The sequence below is a fragment of the Bubalus kerabau genome, chromosome 1 (assembly GCF_029407905.1).
Source record: "Bubalus kerabau isolate K-KA32 ecotype Philippines breed swamp buffalo chromosome 1, PCC_UOA_SB_1v2, whole genome shotgun sequence".
Taxonomy (NCBI): Eukaryota; Metazoa; Chordata; class Mammalia; order Artiodactyla; family Bovidae; genus Bubalus; species Bubalus kerabau.
Window position 1 is genome coordinate 89,958,872 of NC_073624.1, and position 22,514 is coordinate 89,981,385.

General features: G+C 57.7%; 1 protein-coding gene across 3 annotated transcripts; it reads right to left on the bottom strand.

The window, feature by feature from the left end:
• Window positions 1-342: 342 nt before the first annotated feature.
• Window positions 343-22,129, bottom strand: RAPGEF3 (Rap guanine nucleotide exchange factor 3). Of its 3 annotated transcripts, XM_055581850.1 has the most exons (28): window positions 21,687-22,129; window positions 21,001-21,213; window positions 15,300-15,353; window positions 15,106-15,212; window positions 14,785-14,906; window positions 14,470-14,638; window positions 13,817-13,901; window positions 13,431-13,491; window positions 13,268-13,344; window positions 12,944-13,090; window positions 12,302-12,414; window positions 11,929-12,017; window positions 11,549-11,627; window positions 11,208-11,358; window positions 11,046-11,128; window positions 10,260-10,299; window positions 7,458-7,539; window positions 7,028-7,174; window positions 5,110-5,207; window positions 4,604-4,729; window positions 4,303-4,484; window positions 3,949-4,039; window positions 3,760-3,810; window positions 2,786-2,873; window positions 2,404-2,468; window positions 1,905-1,959; window positions 1,740-1,811; window positions 343-754 (listed from the first exon to the last, which is right to left on the bottom strand). In XM_055581850.1, exons 1-28 carry the CDS (start codon window positions 21,690-21,692, stop codon window positions 636-638), a joined length of 2,772 nt encoding a protein of 923 aa, XP_055437825.1. In that variant the 5' UTR covers window positions 21,693-22,129; the 3' UTR covers window positions 343-635. The 3 variants fall into 3 exon arrangements, with proteins under 3 accessions (XP_055437825.1, XP_055437823.1, XP_055437824.1); XM_055581848.1 differs by lacking the exon at window positions 21,687-22,129 and having other exon boundaries at window positions 21,001-21,504; XM_055581849.1 differs by lacking the exons at window positions 3,760-3,810; window positions 21,687-22,129 and having other exon boundaries at window positions 21,001-21,506.
• Between the last annotated feature and the right edge of the window lie 385 nt (window positions 22,130-22,514).

Here is a 22,514-nt window from a genome sequence, read left to right on the forward strand (position 1 = left end):
GAGCCCTGCCGGGTCCCAGAGACCATCCCGGGTGGGGGGCGGGGCTTGGCCCTCCCTGGCCCACCCCCAGAGAACACAGCCTCTCTGTCCACTTAGGGTAACAATACAGCTCCTCAGGGACCACCTCTCCTGGACAAACAGCCCTGACCACACCCAGCTGTTTATCGCACAGGCTGTGGAAAGAAAAGCGCTGCTGCTCCCCGCCTCCACCCGCTGCCTCCCCAGGCAGTGGGCCTGCTCCTGCCACATGCGTGCAGACGCTTAGCCCACCATGGAAACACACCCCAGGGGCCAGAGACGGCTGGACAACAGAGCCATGAGGCGCAGAATCTGGGAAAATCCTGGTGTGGAGAGCTCTCTATTGAACACAAAGAGAGAAAACGCTCTTCTCTCCCACTCACTCCAGGGCCTCTCTGTCCCCCACTCCTTGGCCTTGGGCCCCAGCTCCTTCCATTCACAGGTCCTCCTTGGCCACCAGTCATCGCGGGGGGACAGGTGCCTCCACGCTGCCCTCTCCTGGGCCTCAGGTCCAGTCCTTGGAGACCCCTGCCCAGCTCGGCCAGCCCATGGGCCTCCTGGCCCGGCGCGCCTCGGGCTCTCCTGGCGGCCAGTGTCTGCTCCAGCCCAGCCCCTCCTCACGGCTCCAGCTCCCGAGAGAGGCGGGACAGTTCCCGCTGGTTGTCGATGACCTTCAGCTGCTGGACGTAAGCCCAGGTGCTGGCGGGACTCCGGGTGCTCAGGGACTGCTCCGAGCCTGGGGGGCAGGGAGGGCAGTCAGCACTTTGTAGAGCCCACCTTTCCCCTTTCCAAGAGGCAAATCGACCCTCCTACCTTGTGCCACCCAGCCTGCCACTTCCCACAGCCAATCTAGAAGACACCCCACCCCCCATCTGGGACAGAATGGCACAGTGAAACAGGCCCCCAAATTATATGCAGCTTAATACCCCTTTTACTAAGTTCAAAAACAATGAAAACTAAAGAATATTTTGTTGTCATATATATATGAGATATTTTAAAGATATATGTATATGTATATTTTATTATATGTACACACGATCAAGCTATTTTTTAAGAACAAGGAAATGGGTAACTCAAAATTCAGCATAGTGGTTTCCCTGGGTGGGGAGGGGCAAGGGGACAGGAAAGGGGACCACCACTAGGGAGATGGAAGTTATTGTCAGTGTGCTGAAGCTTGGCTTGGGTCCAGAGGGCTCATCTTATTTTCAGAATAGATACATACATAAGATAATGATGACGGTGTGGTATGAACTGTGGATTACGACTAATCCCATTTCACACAAACTGAAGGCCAATTAAAAGAACACAGGTCTGGAGTAGGAGTGCGTGGGTCCCAGCTCTGTCTAACTGCTTATCTAACCAGCTCTACCTCACTGCGGCTTCCACCTGTTTTTTCAAGGCTTCCAGCCCACTGTATACCTTTAAGTGGGGATAACACTCTACCTACTTCATACAGCTGTTATGAACCATTATCAACATCGTGCTTTGCAACCCCATGGACTGTAGCCCACCCGGCTCCTCTGCCCATGCGATTCTCCAGGCAAGAATACTGGATCTTCCCAACCCAGGGATTGAACCCAGGTCTCCCTCATTGCAGGCAGATTCTCTTCCATCTGAGCCACCGGGGAAGCCACCGGGGAAGCCCTTTCATGTACGGATGTGCCTGTAAGTGCCAGCCAGCCACAGCCAGCTTGTCAGCACCCACCCCTGCCCTCACTTACACGTGGAAACCCTGACCGCCTGGCTGTCCTCGTGCAGGTGGGAGACTCGGCTTCTGAGCGGTGACAGAGGCACTGGGGGGTGAGGGGGGAGTCAGTGAGGAGACCAAGTTGGTGCCTTGAAGGGGACATCACTCAGGGGCGCCCACCGGGGATCTGCCCTCTCACCATTGCTGTGGCTTCGGCAGTGGTGTAGCATCCGTGCAGCTCTGGCCATCATTCTCTGGGGGCCAAGTAAGGACATGAGACCTGATATGAGGGATGGGCCCTGGCCTGGCCTGGGGGACAGCTGAAGTGCTCCTAGGCACCAGCGGCTATAGGAGACGGGGCTGTGCCTGCTGTGCCCCAGCCCACCCAAACACCCAGTGGGAGCCAGGCACTGGGAAGACGTAAGTCAGGGAGGGCTTAGAGAGGAGGAGGCCTGGTGGGGAGGGGATTCTGGCTGAAGGGCGAGATAGCTGAGGCCATCACCCCAGCACTCCCTGGTGGAGACCAGATCCTCTGAGGCCATGCAATGGAGTAAAGCAGGAGCTATTTTAAAGGAAGTCTTCATATTTATATTATTGAGAACAATTTTGGACCATCTCCCATCCCCCGCCCCTTCCAAAGCCATTGTCAAAGCCTCCAACCTGTTCCAGCCTCAGATACCTGCTCTCCTTGGACTCACCATCTTCTCAAAGTTGATGAGATTCTCCACCAATGTGTGATTTCCCTCGTGGATGAAGGTCACGTCTACAAAGAGATGGGCTCTGCTCATAGGTCCCTTCCCCTCCCAGCAGCCAAGGAAAGGTAAGGGACCAATAACAGGGACGCTACGCGGCCCTCTTCCTCCCTGCTAACCTCCTGGAACAATTTCTTTATATCTCTTAGGCCTCATGTCATCAGCCATCTGTCTGCATGTGTTAACTCTGCTTCTATCTGGTGAGCTCCTAGTTCACCTTTGTGGCCCCAGGGCGTTGGCACACTGGAATCACCCAGAGGGTCAGGTAGACACTCTGGGGCAGGGACGGATGGGATGGGAGCAGGGTGGCAGGGGCTGGTGCCCTTACCTTTGAGAAGAAGGGGCATGAAGGGGATGAGGGGAGGGGAGAGCTTGGTGAGGGCCAGACGGTACACTCGGTGGTTCCACGAGGGGTCCTGAGAGGGAAGAAGCCACAGTGAGAGAGGGAGGGTCCCGCACACCATGACCTACCACGTGCCACAGCATAACCAAATGCCCACCCGCCAAGGAGAGGCCGTGTGCACAGTCCTTGGAGCTCAGCCTCCTCTCGGCCCCAGATCTCCCCAAGGCAGGCTGTGCGGCAGGCAGAGGGGCCTGGAGCTGTGATGCCGGGCTGCATGACGTGGTTTCCTGGCCTCCAATTAGCCCCCAGGGCGCTCATGGACATTGTCACAGGGGCTCTGAGGATTCATGGAAAACTCTTTTCTGTCCCTGTTTCTCCCTCTCTCCCTCTCTCTCTAGTGGGTACACCCCTTTGAACTTCAGCCCCAGGAGGAGAATTTTTTCCTCAGGAGCTCTTGGAGCCTTGCTAATGAAAGCAGCCTGCACGAGCTCCCTCCTGAAAACTATACACCTTTCACTACCCCTGCTACAATTCCCAGGAGTGGAGGGCTCAGCTCCTCAACTCTTGCCTCGTTTTTTGGCCTAGGCTCCTTGAGTCTCCTGAGGGGCCTCTGACAGACCCCAGAACACCATGGGAGTTGAGTCAAGACCCGCTTCCTGAGTCCTGAGGCAGGTCAGCGGCCCCCTGGTGGTCCCCTGGCACCTCAGACCCCAGGGCCAGCAAATGCCGCAGCAAATGCCACACGGGCCCCTATACACCTGCTGAGGCATATAATATACTACACAGACCCCCATAGTGCTAACACTGCATTTCTCAGCCAGCCCCCCAGACTCACAGGCCAAAGGGAACCAGGCCCTGACCCAGGGTTAGAAGCCCGGAAAGTGACCAAGGACAGGCACAAGTGTGGAGGGGAAGAAGCAGGGGGTTGTGCCAGGGTGGCGGGGGTGGGGAGCACTCACCAACAGCCTCTCAAGGGCTGAGTAGAGCTTCCGGACTTTGTGGGGCAGCCGCTGTGAAGGACAGGCAGGCGGGGCTGTCACTGCTCTGGGGTGCGGGCCCCATTCCCAGCCAGGACCCGCAGGATAGGCAGGGGCCTGACTCAGGACTGAGGTGGGGAGGCTCTGACCTACCCAGCAGATGGCACTCACCTCCCAGGTATGGGCCAGGCGGCTGATGGCTGAGTTGCTGAGACCAAACATGACGGCAAAGAAGGAATTAAGATTCTTTTGCTCCTTGAGGCTGTGAACAGAAGACCCAGAGACCCTCAGGGGAAGCAGCCACACACAGAGCCCCACACCCACACCACCCCCAAGCCACAGCACAAGACCCGGCCAGGCCAATGCTGCCCTAGCAGGGACTGGGGCTGTACGGTGTGGGGAGGCAGGGGCTCCAGGGGACCTAGGCAGGCATGAGGGTGGGAGACTTGGCCACACACCGACCACAGATCGGGGGGTTAAGTAAAGGCACCATGGGACTCTGCCACCCAGCCCACCGGCACTCACTGGGCTGCCAGTTTGATGAACTTCCTGAGCAGCTGGGCCCGTAGGCCAGGCACGGAGCAGAGACACAGCTCCGTGGCCACCCAGTACTGCAGCTCGTTGAAGCGGCGCATGAAGCGCTCCAGGTTGGCGGTGGTGACGTCCCGCAGGTGCTGGGGGCCCAGCACATAGTGGATCAGCTCCACCTGGGCAGGGGGGGCAGCACTGCGAGGTCAGCACGCAGGGCAGGGCGTCCAGCACAGGAGGCCGCGTGTGGGGCGGGGCATCGCCATCGCCCACTCTCCCCTCCGCCCTGCCCCAGCACCTGGTGGATGCTGTTGAAGAGGCTCCAGTCGTGATCCGTGAGCTGGCCCGCCAGGTCCTTGGTGCTCACCAGGTCCAGCCCCTCGGCAGAGCCCACAGTGGGACCCAGCTGATCGGGGTGTGGAGTCTGTGGGTGGAAGAGTGCTCAGAGGGGTGCCTGGGGAGTCCAGGGGGCATGGTTGGGGGAGAGAGTCTGGGGCCAAAAGTCTGTGCCCAGGGCCGGAGGAACGTCAGGAGGGCAGGGGTGCTGCAGGAAGTGGAGGGACTCCCCAAGGAGGCATGCCCTGACAGCTCCCCAGTGCTGGGGCCCCTCTCCCACTTGAGAGCTCCCAACAGTTCTCCCCTTAGGACTTCCTCCATCGGCTGAGGCCCACTCCTCTCTCTTCCTCCTTAGGAGCAGCCATAGCCAGGCCCTGCTCTCCTTCCCATGTGGCCCTCTCCTAGCACCAACCCATACCACTCCCAAAACAGCCCTTCCCGGGGCCCTGGCGCCCTGCCTGGCCCTACCAGCTCCTGCACTTCCTGTGGGTTGACAACAAAGAGCCGCTCGTTAAGCCCCAGGGATGTGGCCACACCACGGGCATCTGGCTGCAGGCCAATGGCATCTGCAAAGAGAGCAGAGCTGTGCTGGGTGGGGACAGAGAGGGAGGCCAGGGAGCAACCGGAGGCGGGGTGGAGGCTGGAAGAGGTCTCCCAATAGCAGCACTGGAGTCCTAGGCAGGTGTTCTAAATGCACGGGTGCGCATGCCCACACATGCACAGGGGCAACACGGCCAGAGGACAATGAAAGAGGAGTCTTGGGGAGACAGGCTGGCACTGGGCGACGCTGGAGCCTCCCTGAGTCCCAGCTTCCTCCTTTGTCAAAAGCAGACATCAAGATTTCCCGTGACTACTCATCAGTCAAATGAAGTCATTGATATAAATAGCATCTATAAGGATATGATACATATACAAGCCCTTTGAAAATTGGGAAATGCCTTACAGAAATCTTCGTGTGGGTTTTCATCAGCTCTTGTGGACTGGGACTGGGTTTTCAGTCATGTTTGAGCCCTCAGTCCCTAGACCAGTAGCCTTCAAAGTAAGGTACACAAGACCATTCCATGCGTCCAGGAAAAAAATATTAGCACTTATATTGATTTTTCTTACCTGTTTTGCATTTGCTTTGTGTGTTGCTCTATGATCACATAGCAACAGTGTAGGAACGTATGTATGTGACTTGCAAGGAAGTCTACACAAATAAGGGAGTTTGTAATAAAATACTGATTACTGTCATGGGTGTCCATCAAAACAATCAGTGCTCTAAACACTGGGTTTGGACAACTGCAACTTGCCACATGGCCACCAGAGGGCAGTGCTTCCCAGAGGAGCACACAGGCCCGGGTGCTCTCAGCATCTCTCCTTCCTGAAGGAAGGAGGCTTTGCTGGTCTCCCTGCCACTCCTTGCCATTATTCTCTGGATGACCAGCGGCTTACCCTGGGCTCCCACTCCGCTGTCATACCCATGCTGTGTCTTTCATGGATAACAGTGGTTTTTAATGTCCCAAGTTCTCTAAAGGCAGGTCTTAATAATCCTCATGCTGCCATACTCTGAGCACCAACTTTATGCCAGGTCCCATGCTAAGAGCTTCAAACACAGTAGCTCATTTAATAGCCATAGCAGTCCTAGGTGATAGGTAGTTACAGTGGTCATCCAACAGACAAGGAAACGCAAGCTCACAGAGGTCAAACAACTTGGGCAGGATCATACAGTCAGAAAGCCGTGGGTCTGGGATTGCAACTCGGGTCTGGGTGTCCACAGTCTAGGCTCTTAACCATCAAGCTGCTCATCTTACCTGCCATGGTAAGTCTGCCTCCTAACATGCTGCTGGCCCATAGATGACCCTCAAAGATGTTGATGGACTAAATGAGCAACTACCTAAATTCAAAGTCTGTCTATGCAGTCAAGGGGTAAGCCTGGGAAAAAATCACTGAATCCATTTGAGCTTCAGTTTCCTTGTCTGAAAATAGGATAAAAGTACCTATCTCATAAGATTGCTATTAGGATTAAATAAATATGTAAGCATGGTAATAATGTCAGGCATCCCTGGTGGCTCAGTGGTAAAGAATCCACCTGCCAAGCAGGAGACGCAGGTTCAATCCCTGGGTCTGTGCCCATCACCTGGAACAGGAAATAGCAACCCACTCCAGTATTCTTGCCTGGGAAATCCCATGGACAGAGGAGCCTGGTGGGCTACAGTCCCTGGGGTCGCAAAGAGTCGTACATGACTTATACGTAACATGTATAAGTAAGATGTAATAAGCCTCCCATAAATGCTAACTACCATTAACATTGACAAAGATGGTGATGATCTTAATTCACGGGGTGGGTACAGCTCTGAGGGGGCCCCCCTCCCTTGGGGCCACCCTACCCAGAGACACAACTCACCACCTGCCGAGTTGACCTTCACCAGCACCTGCCCCTTAGTCCAGCCGTCCTCCTGGGCCAACGCTGCCATCACCTCTCTCACTGAGGCCGTCACAGGCAGCTGCAGGGTTAGCACGGAGTGGTCTGGCCGGCAGATGTCATAGGGGACTGGAGAGGAAGATGGGACTGAATTGGGAGGGAGCTGCCTGGTCTCCCCGCCCCAGCAGGGAGAAGGCAGTGACTGCAGCAAGGGAGGGTCCCAAGGATGGGGGGCAACAGCACTAAGGAGAAGCCTGGGCAGGCAGGTGGGAGACCCTGAGGTGAGCAAGGGGGGAGCCGGAAACAGAGACCCCAAGGAGCACAACATGCCATCCTGGGCCAGGCACCCCAAAGTCAAGGGTGGTGAGAGAGCAGGGTTTGAGCTCTGCCCTGCCTGACTCAGACCACCAACCTTTGTCCCCAACTCTGATGGCACAGTTGCTGCTAGGGAGAGGCTCGTCCTGGCTGGGGAGCCAAACGGGAACATTCCGGGCCTGAGAAGGAGAGGAAGTAAGGACCAGCGGAAACAGGAGAGCATGCAGGGAGGGGGAGGGGCCTGTCACTCGGAGCGGGGGTCCCGCACAGCACACACACCACCTAAGGGATCTGCATGTCCCGCAAACCCGGGGCAGGTAAGGCGCTGGGAACCTGAGGACCGAGGCTCCCGGGGAAGACAGGGCAGAGCTCAGAATGAGCCTGTGCCCCTCTATATGTGTGTTACCCCCTCTGCCAAATGGGTCCAGAGCCTCTCTAATATGAACACAAGGCAGCTGTTGATCCTGGTCTTTTCCTCCTTCAGCTACCATTTGCTATTTTCTACATGCTTATTTTAAGTATCTAAATATGCACAAAAGCCCTTTGACAAAATATTATTATCCCCATTTTACAGATAAAATCAGTGGAGGGCTCAGAGAGGTTAAGTAACATACCCAAAGCAGCACAGCTGCTAAGTGGCCCAGCTAAAATCCTAAACCTGCCCCCCGGCTGCCCCTCCCCCATGCTCTTGTCCACCAACACTCAACTGTGTGAGCTGCCCCATAACCCTTCCTCCAAGGCCCCACCACAGTGGGCTCTTGGGGGCCCCCACTGCCTAAAGGCCTCCCTCACACACCTCCTCTGCCCACCGACTATTCTTTCCAGATTTTGTACTGTTTTCCTCCTCCCAACTCTGAAGGAGGCAGATGAGGTTTAGACCTTGGTCCATGGTTCTTCCCTGGATTTCCAAATCTCTGCACTCCCCTCAGGGCTCCTCCCAGCATCATGCACCAATGCCCCCTTTCTCTCCTCCCCCAGCATATGGAAGACTCTTAAAACCATACCACTGGGCACTGAATTCTCTTGCAGACCTTGGTCTCAAATGCCTCCAGGATCTTCCATATCTGTGCTGCATCATCCCAAACTCGACACACTCCTCGGATCCCCTCATCCCGCCTCCCAGGCTACTCTTCTGGCCATTCCCCTGGGTTCAAGCCTCCTGCTCACCCCTGCTCCCCTCCCCCACAGAGTATCATCTAGTTCCAGGGTCTCTGTGTTCCCCTTTCCACAGCCCAGGCTATCCCCAGACCCACCAGCCCGCATCTCCTCACGCCTTATCTACAACAGCACAACTATTCTCCGCCAGCCTTGCCTCTCGGGTGCTCCCCTCCCTCCCACTCCCATCTGCCTGACCAGAGCCAGATTAGCCTTCCTATCACAGCGTCCAGGCCACCACTGTCTGCTGAATAAAGCTCAGGCTCCCCAGCTGACCTATTCAATATACAAATCCCATCTTGTCAATCCTGGGCTCAAACACCTCCAAAGGCTTGCAATGCTCAAAGGACAAAGGCCAGGCCCCTTTCCAGGGCCCACAGGGCCCCACCTCCTCTGGCCCCTCCAGGGCTCCATCAGGAGGCGGGCTTCCTTCCCCACGCCTGCCTGCAGCCTCTTCTCCCTCCATCCTCACTCCCCACATCTCTCAGTTTCAGCAGTCGCTTCTCCCTGACCCCGACCCTTTCCTTTTCAGCCCTTTCCTTCCTGCCTCCAGAGACCCCATCTTTGTCCTTATTCAGCATGAGGTTGCTCTGCAGCTCCGTCCCTCACTTCCCTGTGAGCCACTGGAGGCCAGGGTGGCTCTCCCAACCCCCTACAGCATCTTTGGCACCTAAGGCATGCAGCCTGTTCTTCACTGAGCGTCAGCAGCAAGAGGTCAAGGCCCCTCAGGGATGGAGCCAGCATTCTAGTGGGCCGTGACAGACACCAGCAGACAACTAGCAAGGAGACAACTAAACAAAGAAAACAATTCCACTGGGACAAAGCTTTGAGGAAAACCACAGAGGACACCCTGGAGAGCAGCCAGTGGGGGAGGGGCTCTCACAGGGAGATGGGAGGGGCCGGCAGGTGGGGGCAAGAGACGGAGGAGGGAGCGAGCTTCACCTTCAGCAGAAAAGGAGTCTGAGGAGGAAGGGGGCAGGATGAGGTGGGAGAGCCAGCTGGGCCCTGCAGGCCCAGATGTGGCATTTGGGTGTGATTCTCACTGTGAGTCTCCACAGGCGGCCCCAACTACCTTCCTAGTCCTCCCCACCCCATTCTTCAAATCTCACTCCAGTCAGGACTCCTCCTCCCACTTTCCTCTCCCAGCCCACTGCTGGGGATGGCACTGGCCCCCAGGACCCCCGGGGTTTCTGAGATGCCTCCAGGCACCACCCCTCACCTGCCAGGCAGGAACTGCTAACTGACTCGAGCTGTGAGCATGAGTGGGCTTCCCAGGTGGTGCTAGCGGTAAAGAACCCGCCTGCCAATGCAGGAGACATAAGAGATGTGGGTTCGATCCCTGGGTCAGAGAAGATCTCCAGGAAGATCCCCTGGAGGAGGGCATAGCAAGCCACTCCAGTATTCTTGCCTGGAGAATCCCATGGACAGAGAAGCCTGATGGGCTACAGTCCACAGAGTCACAAAAGTTGGACACAGCTGAAGCAACTTAGCTCACACGTGAGCATGACCAGATGGAATAAAACCCCTTGTGGGGGTTGGGGGGAGTGACCTTAGACCTCTGTCTCCTGCAAGGCCCAGCCCCAGTGTCCCACGCAGCCCGAGCTCCATGATCACCTATCCCAGACCAAGGATGTGCCTGTGCTTGGGGTGGGGGACCTCCCATGAAGAGGGGCCTGGAGGTCCTTGGAGGAGGGGGAAAGCAGGGGCCCGGCAGAGGCGTGAGGAGCCCACTCGGGTCAGACACCTTCATCTGAGGAGACGCGTTCCCACAGCCGTTCTCCAACCTGTGGAGCAAGTGAGAGGGAGGTGAGACTGTAGGCAGGGTCCCCCAGCAGGCAGGACGATGCAGGCTCAAGAGCAGAAGGGTACCAGGCTCTGGATTCCCTCCACTGTCACCAGAGGCTCAGAGGTTGGCAGACTTGGAGAGGATGACCCAGAACAGGCACGACTTGAAATCCAGCCCCTGGATCCTACGATTTTCCCAGGCCAGCAGGGGAGGGAAGGAGCTCAAGGGAGAAAGGGACCCGATATGGTGTCAGGTCAGGGAGGCCACATGTGAGCTCTCCCCGAGGCCCAGCTGCCCCCACAGGAGGCCTGGGAGGGCGGGAAGGTCTGGGAGTGTGAGGTAAAGGCTGGGAAATTGGGTGGAGCAGACGGGACCTGGCACCAAAGGTGCTCAGCAATAAAGAGGAGCCAGTGAGCAGAGCAGGTGTGCAGGGCAGTGGGAGGATGACACATGAATGACTGTGGCTGCCTGAGCATGGACGGACACGTGACGGGAGGGTGTGCGGCGAGGCACTGGTGAGCACACTCGCTGAGATGAGCAGGACTAGACAAGTGAGCACAACACAGGGTTTTACAGACAGGAGCAGGAGCCCTGGGGGTGGGGTAACGGGCTCAGGGTGGCACAGCTGCAGGGGTGCAGGCTGGATTTAAGCCACATGTTTGCCCCCCAAGGCGGTGCTCCCAGCTCCTGCCACACAGCCTGTCCCGCCCGCCCGTGACAAGCTCCCTTGAGCCAAAGCATCACCTGTGGTGTCGCCGCCTCTCTGGCCACTGCTCCCGCAGCAGGTTGCTAAGCCGGGCGTCCCTGCTCACCAGGTCCGACAATTTCTGGGAGAAGCCAAGGTTCACTGAGACCCCCGTGTCCACCCCGGGCAACCCGGCCCAGCCCCTCCCGGCTCGCAGGTACCTTGAGGAAGCTGGTGGCCACAGGGTCGGTGCGGAGCGTAGGGCCATACAGCGTCACCCACTGACTGACCAGCCGCAGGATCTGCTGCCTCTTGTTGCAGACGTAGGAGCTGCGCTCCTGCTCGCTGCCCCCAGCGGGCTCCGCATGGAAGGTGGGTCCCAGTCAAGGGCACCACAGTGTCCAACAGGACCACCCACCACCCTAAGGAACCGGCACAGGAAGGGCAGGACACCCGGAGCCCATGAATGGGCTGGGCCTGGAGGGATCAGTACAGCCATGCTTTGGGGGATCCTTCCTCCCCGCTCTACACACCATCCTCACCCCCAGGGCTGGAAGGATATTGGTGCAGGAGGGCAGCACAGAGCTGAGCAGTGGGCATGAAGACACTGTGGGTCAGGAGGAAGTCACTGAGGAATGTCTCTGTAAGGCAGGGACAGGGGACAGGTGAGGGACTCAGAAGTCGAGTCTCCTGAGCTCAAGTATATGCACGACCGGGACACCCCTTTTACCAATCCCGCCACGGGCCAGGGAGCAGTGACACCCCATCCCTGTCACAGCACTTCCTACAGAAGCCAAGAACACAGGAACGAAAACTTCCGGCCAGCTGACCAGAGACCAATCCAGCACCCGATGAGGTCAGATGCAGGGTGCCTGGCTCTCTCCCAAGTGGTGCTGACCACCCTCTGAGTCAGAAAGCAGGCAGCGTGTCTCCCGCCCCTACCTGTTGGGTCATGAGCACTGGAGTCAGGCCGCATGGCCTCCAACAGAAGTTCTAGGATCTTCTCTGGGGTGCCAGACATCACTGTATACCTGGAAGAAACAGCCGGTCCATAGCACTTGAGCCCTGACTCCCCCTCCCGCAGCTGGGGCAGACATCAAGAATCAATCATATCACTCATCCCTATTTGCCAGCCCTTTCCCCACCCCGTGTGGTGGAAGGGGGCCTAACTCGGGGGATGCATCTTAATCCCTGAAAGCCTCTCCACCCGCAGCGGGCAGGTATATGACACAGAGAAGGGAGTAAAGCCCAGGAAACAGAAGAGAAGGTGGGCAAGAGAGATGGTATGGAGAGGGGAGCATGGCGGGTGTGTTACCGATTCCTGCCTGGGGTTGGGGGACGAGAAGGGCCAGTGCCCTGAGAGGTTCTCTCCAGCACTAACACCACTTTGCCATGTTCTTCCAGCCTCATGGTCTTTGCTTCCACATCCTGGAGAACAAGCCACACCCAGTGCTCAATACACACCACAACTCCTTTACCCATTCTAGGGCCTCTCCCTCTGCCTCCCCCATTCCAAACTCCAAGCCCCACAAGGCTCCCACAAGGACCCACAACCCTTCTCCCGCCCTATTCAACGCCCACAACCTTAGATTTGTCCCTCACTGGTGCCTCTCACCCAGCCTGAGCCCCTCCTCCACCCTGTCCCTCCCAGTGCTCCTTCTATGGACCCCACTCTCCATTACGCCGCCTCCCCCTGCACCCCAGACCCTCACCCCTCTGTAACCTCACCCCTGGTCTCCCACGGGAGCCAGGGTTCCCAGGGCTCACTGAGCCTCCTCAGCAAGCCACGCACCTCCTCACACACCCAGAGCTGGGCTCTCTCCTCCAGCCATCATCCCCAAGGTTTCCACCTCCGACCTCTCCCTACTCCTTAAAGTCTCCGTCTGGTCCCTACTCCTTGCCCCACACCACTTCTCCAGACACATGTCCCCGCCCTCCCCACCCCCAGCAGCAGCACCTTGATGATACGGTTGAAGTCCTGCTTGTCCACACGAAGAAAATGACAGTTGTCTTCTCCCAGGATGATGGTGGCGGCCCGAGGTGCATCGTTCACCAGAGCCAGCTGTCCAAAGTCATCTCCCTCGTGCAGGGTGGTCACCAGGCCCTGCGGCCAGGCCCAAGTTACAGCCCAGCCCCCCAGCCCTCACCGGGACAGACCCAGAGCCACCAAAGCAGGAGACCTGAGAGGCCAGCAGCCTTGGGTCCATTAAAGGCACTGCCCAGAAGGACAAGGACCAGAGACCAGCTCTGGCCCAGGGGCTGGGCACGGGGGAAGACTCACCTTACCATGGGTCACCACGTTGACCGATCCCTTCCAGATAATGTACCATGAGGTGCCCTTGTCCCCCTGGCTGAACACTGAGAGAAGCAGCACAAATCAGACATGCCCCAGGCACCCATCGCTTCTTCCCTGTGGCCTCTGCCCCCGTCTAGGCAGGACTTACACACAGTTCCTGCCTTGCTGTGCGGTTCAAAGAGCAGGACTGCAGCCAGTTCCCGCTTCACCTGTGGGCAGGGGGACAAGAGTCAGAGAGGCGAGTCCAGGGATGAGGGGCCAGGTGAGGAGGTTAGGTCCAAAGCCACGCATGCTCGGGGGACAGAACTTGATGAGGTCAGGTGACCTGGGATTGAGCAGGAGACAAAGCAGGGGAAGAAATGGGCACAGAGAGCCAGAAGGACCTTCAGACAAGGATGCCATGCTGGGGAGAAGACATTAGACTGAAGTATCCAGGCCACAGGTGGAAGGGGAGGGGTGTGTCTTCTGGCCTGGCAGGGGTCACAGGAAGGGAGGTTCGGGGGAGGGCAAGGTGGGGCAGGGCCAGGGGCTGACCGAGTTGGAGAGGTGGGCCACGGCCTTGATGTGCAGCAGCTCCTCAAAGATGAGGTCCAGCTCCTCGTCTGTGCGCTGACCAGGGCTGCGGGCACAGGGGACCAGGAAGAAGTGATGAACAAGCCAGGTGCGGGGAGCCACAGCGCCCACTCAGCCTGGGCCGCCTGGGGCCCCAGCGGTGGCTGTTTATCAATAACGGGCCAGCCTTTGATGGGAGCACACCATGTGCCAGACACTGGGCCAAGCACTTTACATATGACTTCATTCCACCCTCACAACAACCCCACGATGTGGGCTATCGTTATCCTTTGACAAAAGATGAAGCTGGCCAGCAGAGACCCAAGGACATGGAGCTGGTAGCCAGTGGAACTGGAATTTGAACCCAGACCTGCCATGATTGTCTTGGCCACGGATGCTTCTCAGAGGGGGCAGGGTCCCTGGAGGCCACAGGCCCCACGGCCTCAGTTACAGAGGAAGGACCAGGTTCAGAGGGGGCAGGAGGGCTCGAGATCACACAGCATGTCCGTGGCAGGTGCAGACCAGAGCTCAGGCCTCGGGTCCAGCCAGGGTCCTATCCCTCCACGAGAAGTCAGGGCTCACTCCCCCTCGGAGGGGAAACTACGGAGTCTGAGAGCAGGGTTTCACCCACTTACGGCTTTCGAAGCGCCACCGTGAGCAGGGCATCGGGCCCCCGCTGGGACAACAGGGCCAGAGCCTCCACCAGCTCCTCCTCCAGCTCATGGACGCCCACAGGCTCTGGCTCCGGCCCCGGGAAACGGTAGAACTGGGTGTCTCGGTCCTGGAAGGCCCAGTCGTGTTTCACTGCGGGGCAGAGGCCCAGGTGAGGGGGAGGAGAGGAAATTGAGGCCACATAGGTATGAGGCTTGCCCATACGGAGATGCCCAGCACAGGCCTGGTCTCCAGGACTGCCTGGCACTGGGCGCCCACCCACCGGGGCTCAGGCTCACCATGGTAGAGGGCGCCTTCATCCAGGAGCACCTGGCAGATACCCACGGCTTGGCTCCGGGAGTGGACACCCAGCCCCAGGGCCAGGATCCCATCTACCAGCTCCCGGCCGGAGCAGCACTGCCTGGGAGGAGAAGGGGACAGGGCAGGGAAAGGAGGTCAGATGGCAGTAGGGAGAGAGGGGAGGGAGGAAGTCCATCTGAATGGCACCTTCTAGAGCTAGCAGCAAGGCTGGGTCCAGAGCCTGGACAGAGTGAAAAGGAGAGAAAACTGCTGGGGGTGGCAGAGAGGCGGGCGAGGAGGCAGCCAGGGCCGCCACTCACCGGTGGAGCCGGAGGTGGTACTTTCTGTCTCGGATGAGGTTGGGGCAGTTGGCCAGGAGGTGTCGATGCAGCTGCTTTCCCGCCCTGAGCACCCGCTCCGTGGAGGCCTGGAGGAGGCAGACACAGCTAGCTGGCTCAAGCCCTGAGTCCAGGCATGCGGGCCCTCTCCCAGCCCCGCTCCTCTGGACTCGTACCTGCTCCAGGCTCACACTGAAATCCAGGGACTCCTCGCTGCTGGTGAGTGGCGTCTGAGGGCAGTGGGGAGTCTGAGTGTTAGTGCCAGGCCTTGAAACCCAGCTCTCAGGCCCCTCCACCGTGACTCCCAGCCCCGGCCCAGTTCTTGACTCCAGACATTCATTTAGCTAACGGTTCAACAAATACTCCCTGGGTAACCCCCCATGTGCCAGGCATCCGCCTCATCACCACCCTGCAGCCCTATTACTAGACCCATGTCTTCCTTCATGACTCCATCAGCACATCCCCAGGGTTAAGGTCCAGGCTTTGCTTCCTCAGGGCCCAGTGTGCCCAGGCATCCAGGTAATTCAGCATGTAGGGGAGGGAGGGGCACAGTGGACCTGGGGGAGCATGGGGATATGAGATAAGAAGGCCAGGAAGTAAGCAGCTCAAGGGTCCGGAGACCCACGGCCTGATGCCGAGCCAGGGTCGGTCCCCAGTCACAGGACTATGGACAAACCTGCCTTCTGTGGGCCTCGGTGCAGCCTCGTAGTTAAAGACACAAACCCTGGAGCCAACTCCTGGATTCTAGTCCCTGCTGCTATGTAACCCTGAATATATGATTTAATCTCTCCCTGCCTATAAATCTATAAAACATTCATAATAACAACTCAAGCTTTGGAAAGGATTATGTGAGTTAATAGAGATCAAATGTTTAAAGCACTGACTGGCATATACATGCAGTTGTGTGTGCACGTTAGTTATTATTACTCATCTGTGAAGCACAGGGCGGGCTGCCTGCTGGAAGGCCCTTTATTCTCCGAGATGCTGCTGCTGGTCCCTAACCCTGCAAACATGAGTCAGGCTTGGTAGCACATGGGATGGCTCCGGAAATGGGGTTTATGTAGAATCATTGGTGAATGAGGTTCCCTGCCCTTGGCATCCATCGGGCCATGCCAGACTCGCAGGCCTGTTTGCCCTGAGATGTCGGTCATAAAAGCCTCTCACGCTCCTCTCCTACCATCTGAGAACTGGAATTTGTGAACACCCCTGAGCAGGATGCCCTACCCTCTCGGAGCCCTCCCAAAGGCAGGCACTGGATAGTTCATACAGCATGTCTTTCTCGTGATTTCATCTGACTTCATAGAGAATAGGCTCAGACAGGAAGTAGGCAGAGCAGGCAAGGTCAGTCCTCCTTGACTTATCAAGAAACAAAACTCTAGAGGTGATGTGCCCTGGTAACTCAGACACATAGCCAGACAGCCAGGGATAAACTCAAGCCCTTCCAGAAGTGCTCACATTCTCGGTCTCACTCCACCCAGTACACCTGCCTGTTTCCTCTCCCTCCCCTTCCTTCTCTGCGATGCCTCCCTATCAGCACTCAGGGCCTGAAGAGGACCTGGCCTGGTGCCCAAGCCCTCTCCCCTGGTCCCAGCATCTTCCCACTGTGCACCGGGCAGAGGCCTGAGGTCTGACATGCGTAGGTGCCTGGCCCAGTGCCGGGCGGAAGCTGCTAGGTGTCCCAGAGGTATCCTTACCCTAGTCATGGGGCCCATCCTACCTACCGCCAGACATGGCCCTGGGGACTCAGCGATAGCACAGGAAAAGAGGAGGAGGAGCCAAGGAGGGAGGAAGGGCAGGAATGCTACCCGGCCAGCCTCCTGTGTTGGAACAAACAGTGCCAAGTGCTCATGACTCGTTGTTCATGTCAGAGTACCCAGGTGGCCCCAGTCCCCCCCAACGCCCCTCAGTGCCCAGGACCTAGGCTCCAGCACACACTCCCTTCCTGGTATTATTCTGACCCTGGAGGGCACATCAGGAGGGGAGGTGCCCAGTCATGTTGCCAGGCTGGGCAAGACTCAGATCTCAGATCCGCAGGCCTCGCTTCAACCATTTCCTGTCCTGCCCCAGGGGACGTGCAGGAGGCTCAGAGCTGGAATGCTGGCCCATCAGAGCTGAGGAAGAGACCCTCTTATTTTTCCAAGGAAAGCAGCAGGAGCCCAGAGAGATGAAGTAACTTGCCCAGAGTCACACAACTGCTTAGAAATGTCCAATCCTACTGAATAATTGTTCAACACTGATTCAGAAGTAGGTGTTTGTCTCCTGTTTCCTGGCTAGGGAAAAGGAGGCACAGAGGTTATGTAACCTGCCCTTTTCAAGCTGGTAAATAGGGGCACCAGAATTCACTCTGTGCCCATCTGATTCCAAAGCCCATGATCTTAGCCACTAAGCCCTACCACTGCCCATGGCACCTCCTTGGTGCTGGGCCTCCCCCACTGTGCACGATGGTAAATTCTGTCTTCAGGAATGAGGTGGGAAATTCTGTCCTCAGGAATGTTCTGCCGACAGGGAAGTCTGAACAATCCTGGGTTAGATGAAGTCCCGTGTGTGTGTGTGTGTGTGTGTGTGTGTGATCGCAGTCCCTCTGAACCCCTGCCGTGCTCCTATGCATGGGGACCTCCTGGGATCACGGTGGGGGTGCTATTCAGGGGCTGCGGTCAGCTGTGCGGGCTCTGGAGTCAGGTGCCTGGGTTCAAATCTTGGTTCCCCACTACCAGCTTGTTGTATGACCCTGGGCTGCTTATAAAGCTCTCTGTGCTCCAGCCTCCTCATCTATAACATGGGGTTGGTGGCAATAGTACCTATCCCATAGGGTAATTTTGAGGATCAAATGAGTTAATTAATAATATGGAGCATTCAAAGCCATGCCTGCTTTGCAGTAACTACTTACTCAATGGTAACTTAATATAACTCTTCTTTCATGATGGGCAGCTATCACCTGGACACGGTGCAAGAAATGCTGTACTTTGACTGATGCTGTACCTGATCCAATGACCCTGAGTGTCAGCTTAAGGGCTTCTCAGCTAGAAAGCAGTGGCTGGTATGGGTAGGGGTGGAGGCCCTCACCCACCACCTCCTGTCAGGTTTGGACAGGAAGGACTCAGGGTGGAAGAAGAGGTCCTATAGTTAGTTTCCCTGCACAGGGCCATGGCTTGCTCCACCCCCTCCCTGTCACTGAGTGTCAGAGTCACACTGGAGGGGCAGGCACAGAGCCAGACAGCCACATGGGGACCCGTCAGACCAGTTCCCTTAAGCCACGGCTAGGGTCTCAGGCCAGGGCTGTGTGTGATGGGACTGGGAAAGGATGCATGAGGCAGGGTGAGGTTCTGGAGTGTCAATGGTACCTTCTGTAGCAAGAGAATATACACCACAAACTTGAACTCTGCAGCCAGATTGTCTCGGACCCAAGCCCAGCTTGTTCCTTAGCAGCTGTGTAACCCTAGACTGTCACTTAGCCTCTCTGTGTTTCTGCTTGTGCATCTATAAAATGAAATGATGGCGTTAGTAGCTATCTCTCAGGGCTTCTGTGAGATTATTTGATGTGATTAAAGCTTATAATAGCACTTCAGATATAAATACTGCACAAACACTAGCTACTTCCATCATTTGGACAGGTTGAATGAAAGCATGCTTTCTGAGTTAGAGAATAGAGCCACCTCTCCCCAAACAATCACTCAAAGAGTAGCATCTCAGGGTTCTCTAAGCTTAGGGGACCCACCAGAGGTCATCCCGACCTTGCCTCTGCCTCTAGATAGATTGGTTTCTGTGTTGGCTCCCAGGCATCAGATATCTCATGTACCCCTGCTGCTGCTGCTAAGTCACTTCAGTCGTGTCCGACTCTGTGCGACCCCACAATGTTTATCAAAGGAGACGTTCTTCCGTACTGTTCCAGCATCAGCTTTGCCATGGTTGTTAAGTCCTTTCTGTATCAAACCTCAGGGTCTCCTGCTGTAACCTGCTTTAATTTTCTCTTGTTCTGGTCTAATGGGAACAGAAAGTGCTCTCTTCAGACCTCAGGAGGTTGATGGATTTCCCCCTCAGCTTTCTAAAGGTGGCCATGGCCTGGGTAACTCCCAGCACCGTCCTCCTGGGACACTGGGCTCCACGTCCTTACAGCATCCACCCATCGCCCTGTGCGTGCACATTCCCTGCCAGACACTTGTTCCCTCACACGAGCCCCCTCAGCCAAAGGCATCATCCCACAGGTGAGAATTAATAGCTTCACAGGGACCCAGAGTCTCTTAAACACAGACACAATGGGCTGAAACCACCTCACGTCTACTCCCCAGGGACGTGCTCAGGAGAGGATGTGGCCCCTGCCTCGAGCCCTAAAAACCTAAGTTTCCTCTAATCATCAATTCACGCACACACACTGGTGGGGGAGGGGCCTTGTTTCTGTGCCTCTGACCCCATCTCTCACTCCACTGATCCTCACCTCCACCTTTCTGGCCTCCCCTCGCATACCAGCCCTCCAATTCTGGGACTGAGGGAGTCAGGAGAGAGCCTGGCAGCCTCCTCCACTCTCTCCCTTACTTTGGGTCCCAGGGGATCCTCCAGTGACCTCATTGTCCTGGCCCCTGACCTTCCCCCTACTCCCCACCTAGCCTCTACAAGCTAGGAAAGGGACAGGAAATGCACAAGTAATTATAGCCTGAGAGGGAAAGAGGGAGGGAGGGTTCCAGCCCACTGGCTCCAAGCAGTAGCTACTGCCAGTGACCTGGGGTGGGGGTGGGGGTGGGAGGGACAGACAGCTGAGCCCAGAAAGACCATGGCTCCCCTGCTCCATCCAGAGTGCCATCTGGAGTAGCACCCAGGCCCATGAGGCCCCTTCTCAGGAAGACCCAGGGAGGGAGGGGGTGGAGGACAGCTGGGGACTGACACCTAGATTCTCCTCTCACTTCCCATTGCAAGGGGGACCCCATTATCTTGGTGGGCCTTGGTTTTCTCAGCTCAGCTTCATATTTTGGTACATTTGGTAAATATAAATGGCTATATTTGGTAAATATATAAATGGGTGAGGTAGGAAGAAGGAGGCAGAAGGTGGTGGTCATTCTACTCAAAAGAATTTGCTCCTAAGAGAGGGGTTCTCCCAACTCTATCACCTGATCCAACTCCACCCCTTTGCCCCGGTGGGCACATGTCACAGACACACACCAGAGCTCAGGTGAAGAAAATCTATTAAGTTTGGGTGGTTGGGGAGAGCTTCTCTGCTGTTTTGGATCCTGCAACCATATCCTGCCTACCATCCACCATCTACCCCCCCCCCACCCCGCACCCTGTCCCCCCGCCACACACACTTCTCTTTCCTTCATTCTTGCAGCTCCAGAGATGTTCTTCACTGGCAAAGGGAGCTCCGTTCATCTCACAGTCTCCAAACTTCTCATAATTCTCCCCTGAGCCCCTCCAAGCCAAATGCCAACCACTTCACCCCAGATCAAGACACAGACTCCACGCAGTTCAGTCCTCACTAAGGAGAATGCTGCCACGGTGATGTTTAAGGAATAGTACCAAGCTTACCTCCCCAGCACTTGACCCGACCCCTGTATTTCATACATGTCTCCCATGCCACCTGAAGAACACACGAGCACCTAACTCAAGCCACAGGAAAGTGACAAGTTCTTTTCCCCTTCGCCACATTCCTGAATAGGGGGACTTGGGCACCACACGCATACCCACATACCCAGCATACTCGCATACCCAACGCAGTTGTGTGAGACACCCACACTGCAGCCAGGCTGCCTGACCTGCTGCCCACCCCAGGTGTATCCCCCATGCACGCCGAGCAAGCTGGACTGCCAGCAGCATGCTCGCCCTCCCAGTCGGGGGCCCCCTCCAGCCCAGGGGGGCCTGGCCCTGGCCAGGGAAGGGGATGGGACTCACCCAGCGCAGCCCCTGGATGCAGCTGGGGCGCTGGTGTTCGAGCAGCAGCTGGTAGGAGCAGCTTCGGGACCGATACATCCTCCTGAGCACCATGTTGAGCAGCGTCCCCTCCGGCACCACGTCCGGGAGGCCTCCCAACGGCGGTGCTCCCAGAATCGAGTCGCCCTCCACAGCCAGGCCCACCTGCCAGCGGCTCTCACCTGGCCAGCCCACCTGTGATGGGAAGAGGACGGCAGACAGCCATGAGGCTAGGTCCGGGGCAGCTGGACCAAAGCACGGCCCGGCTGCCCCAAGCAGAAGCACTTCCTTCGAATCCTCTGGACTGGTCAGGCTGAGGTGCTGCGCCCCTGCCAGGAGCCGGGGGAGGGACAGGAAGACCTTCACTGGGGCCTGCCGGTCTGGCGCACTTAGGGGTCTCCAGCCGGCAGCGGCGGCGTACCAGAGATCAGGCCCTTCTTTGGAATTCTGCCCCACCCCACCGACCATGGACCTGCAGAGATCTCCACCAACTCCCAGAATGGAGCTGCGGACTCACTGGATCCCCGAGAAACGCAGCTTCAGCTCAAACCCTTCTTTTCTCCTCCCTCCTCACCCTTGACCAAGCCTCTGTCTCCCACCCCAACTCCCCCACCGTGTCAGCTTCCTCCCCTGCTCCTCCTCCCCTGCCCCCACCCCATCATACCCACCTTCATGTTCCTCCTTCAAGCTCGCACAGCCGTGCAGGCTCTAGCAGAAGGCAAGGGGTGGCGGGAGCACCCGCCCGCCCCACAACGAGCCACTGTGTGCCCCCGGCCTGTAAGTCCCAGGAGAAGTGAGCAGACCAATTCGTAGCTGGAGCCGCTTCCAAGGCAGCCCCAGCCAGGCTGGGTGGAAAGGCTCCTCTCGGGTTGGGGGAGAACTGGGGACTTGGTGGGGGGACAACGTCACCCCAGCCCCCAGCGACAAGGAACCCCGAGCCTCCCCTCCGTCCCAAACGAAAGAGCCAGCTGGCACCGGGCGCTGAAGCGAGGCTGCAGCTGGCACTGATCCGGGCGGGAGCTGTCACACCCCCGGCGCGGCCCGCCCCCTTCCCCTCCCGGGCAGACCGGAGGGGGCGGGGAGGACGCGGCTGGCGCTCGGGTAGGGAAGGGGGCGGGCTCCGGCAGGGGGCTGAGTCGGAGCGCAAGGTACCCGGAGCTGGCGGGAACCTTGGCCTCGAGAAACCCCGGGGGCCGTAGCGCCCCGGGAGTGTGTGCCCGGTAGCAGCGGCGGCGGCGGCGGGGCTGCGGGGTAGGGCCGCCATGCGGCCGGGAAGAGAAACGCAAACAAGGAAACGGGGGGAAGGGGGAAGGGGGTGAGTCATTGCGGCCCCACCCGGGAGGGAAATCCGGGCTGGGGCCGCTTCCCGGCCGGGGGCGCCCTGCCTCCTGTTTCGGTTCAGGGTCTCGAACAGGCTGGGGGAGGGACTGGGCTATTTTCCCGGAGGGAATCCCGCTGCCCAGCCTCCCACCGCAGCGCTCCTATGCACGCACCCC

Coding starts and splice junctions, on each gene's coding strand:
- RAPGEF3 (XM_055581848.1), bottom strand. CDS start 21,486: ATGGTCGGTGGGGTGGGGCAGAATTCCAAAGAAGGGCCTGATCTCTGG. Junction 12,415..12,943: donor ACTTCAACCGTATCATCAAG/GTGCTGCTGCTG, acceptor CTTGTTCTCCAG/GATGTGGAAGCAAAGACCAT. Junction 2,469..2,785: donor CATGCCCCTTCTTCTCAAAG/GTAAGGGCACCA, acceptor ATCTCTTTGTAG/ACGTGACCTTCATCCACGAG.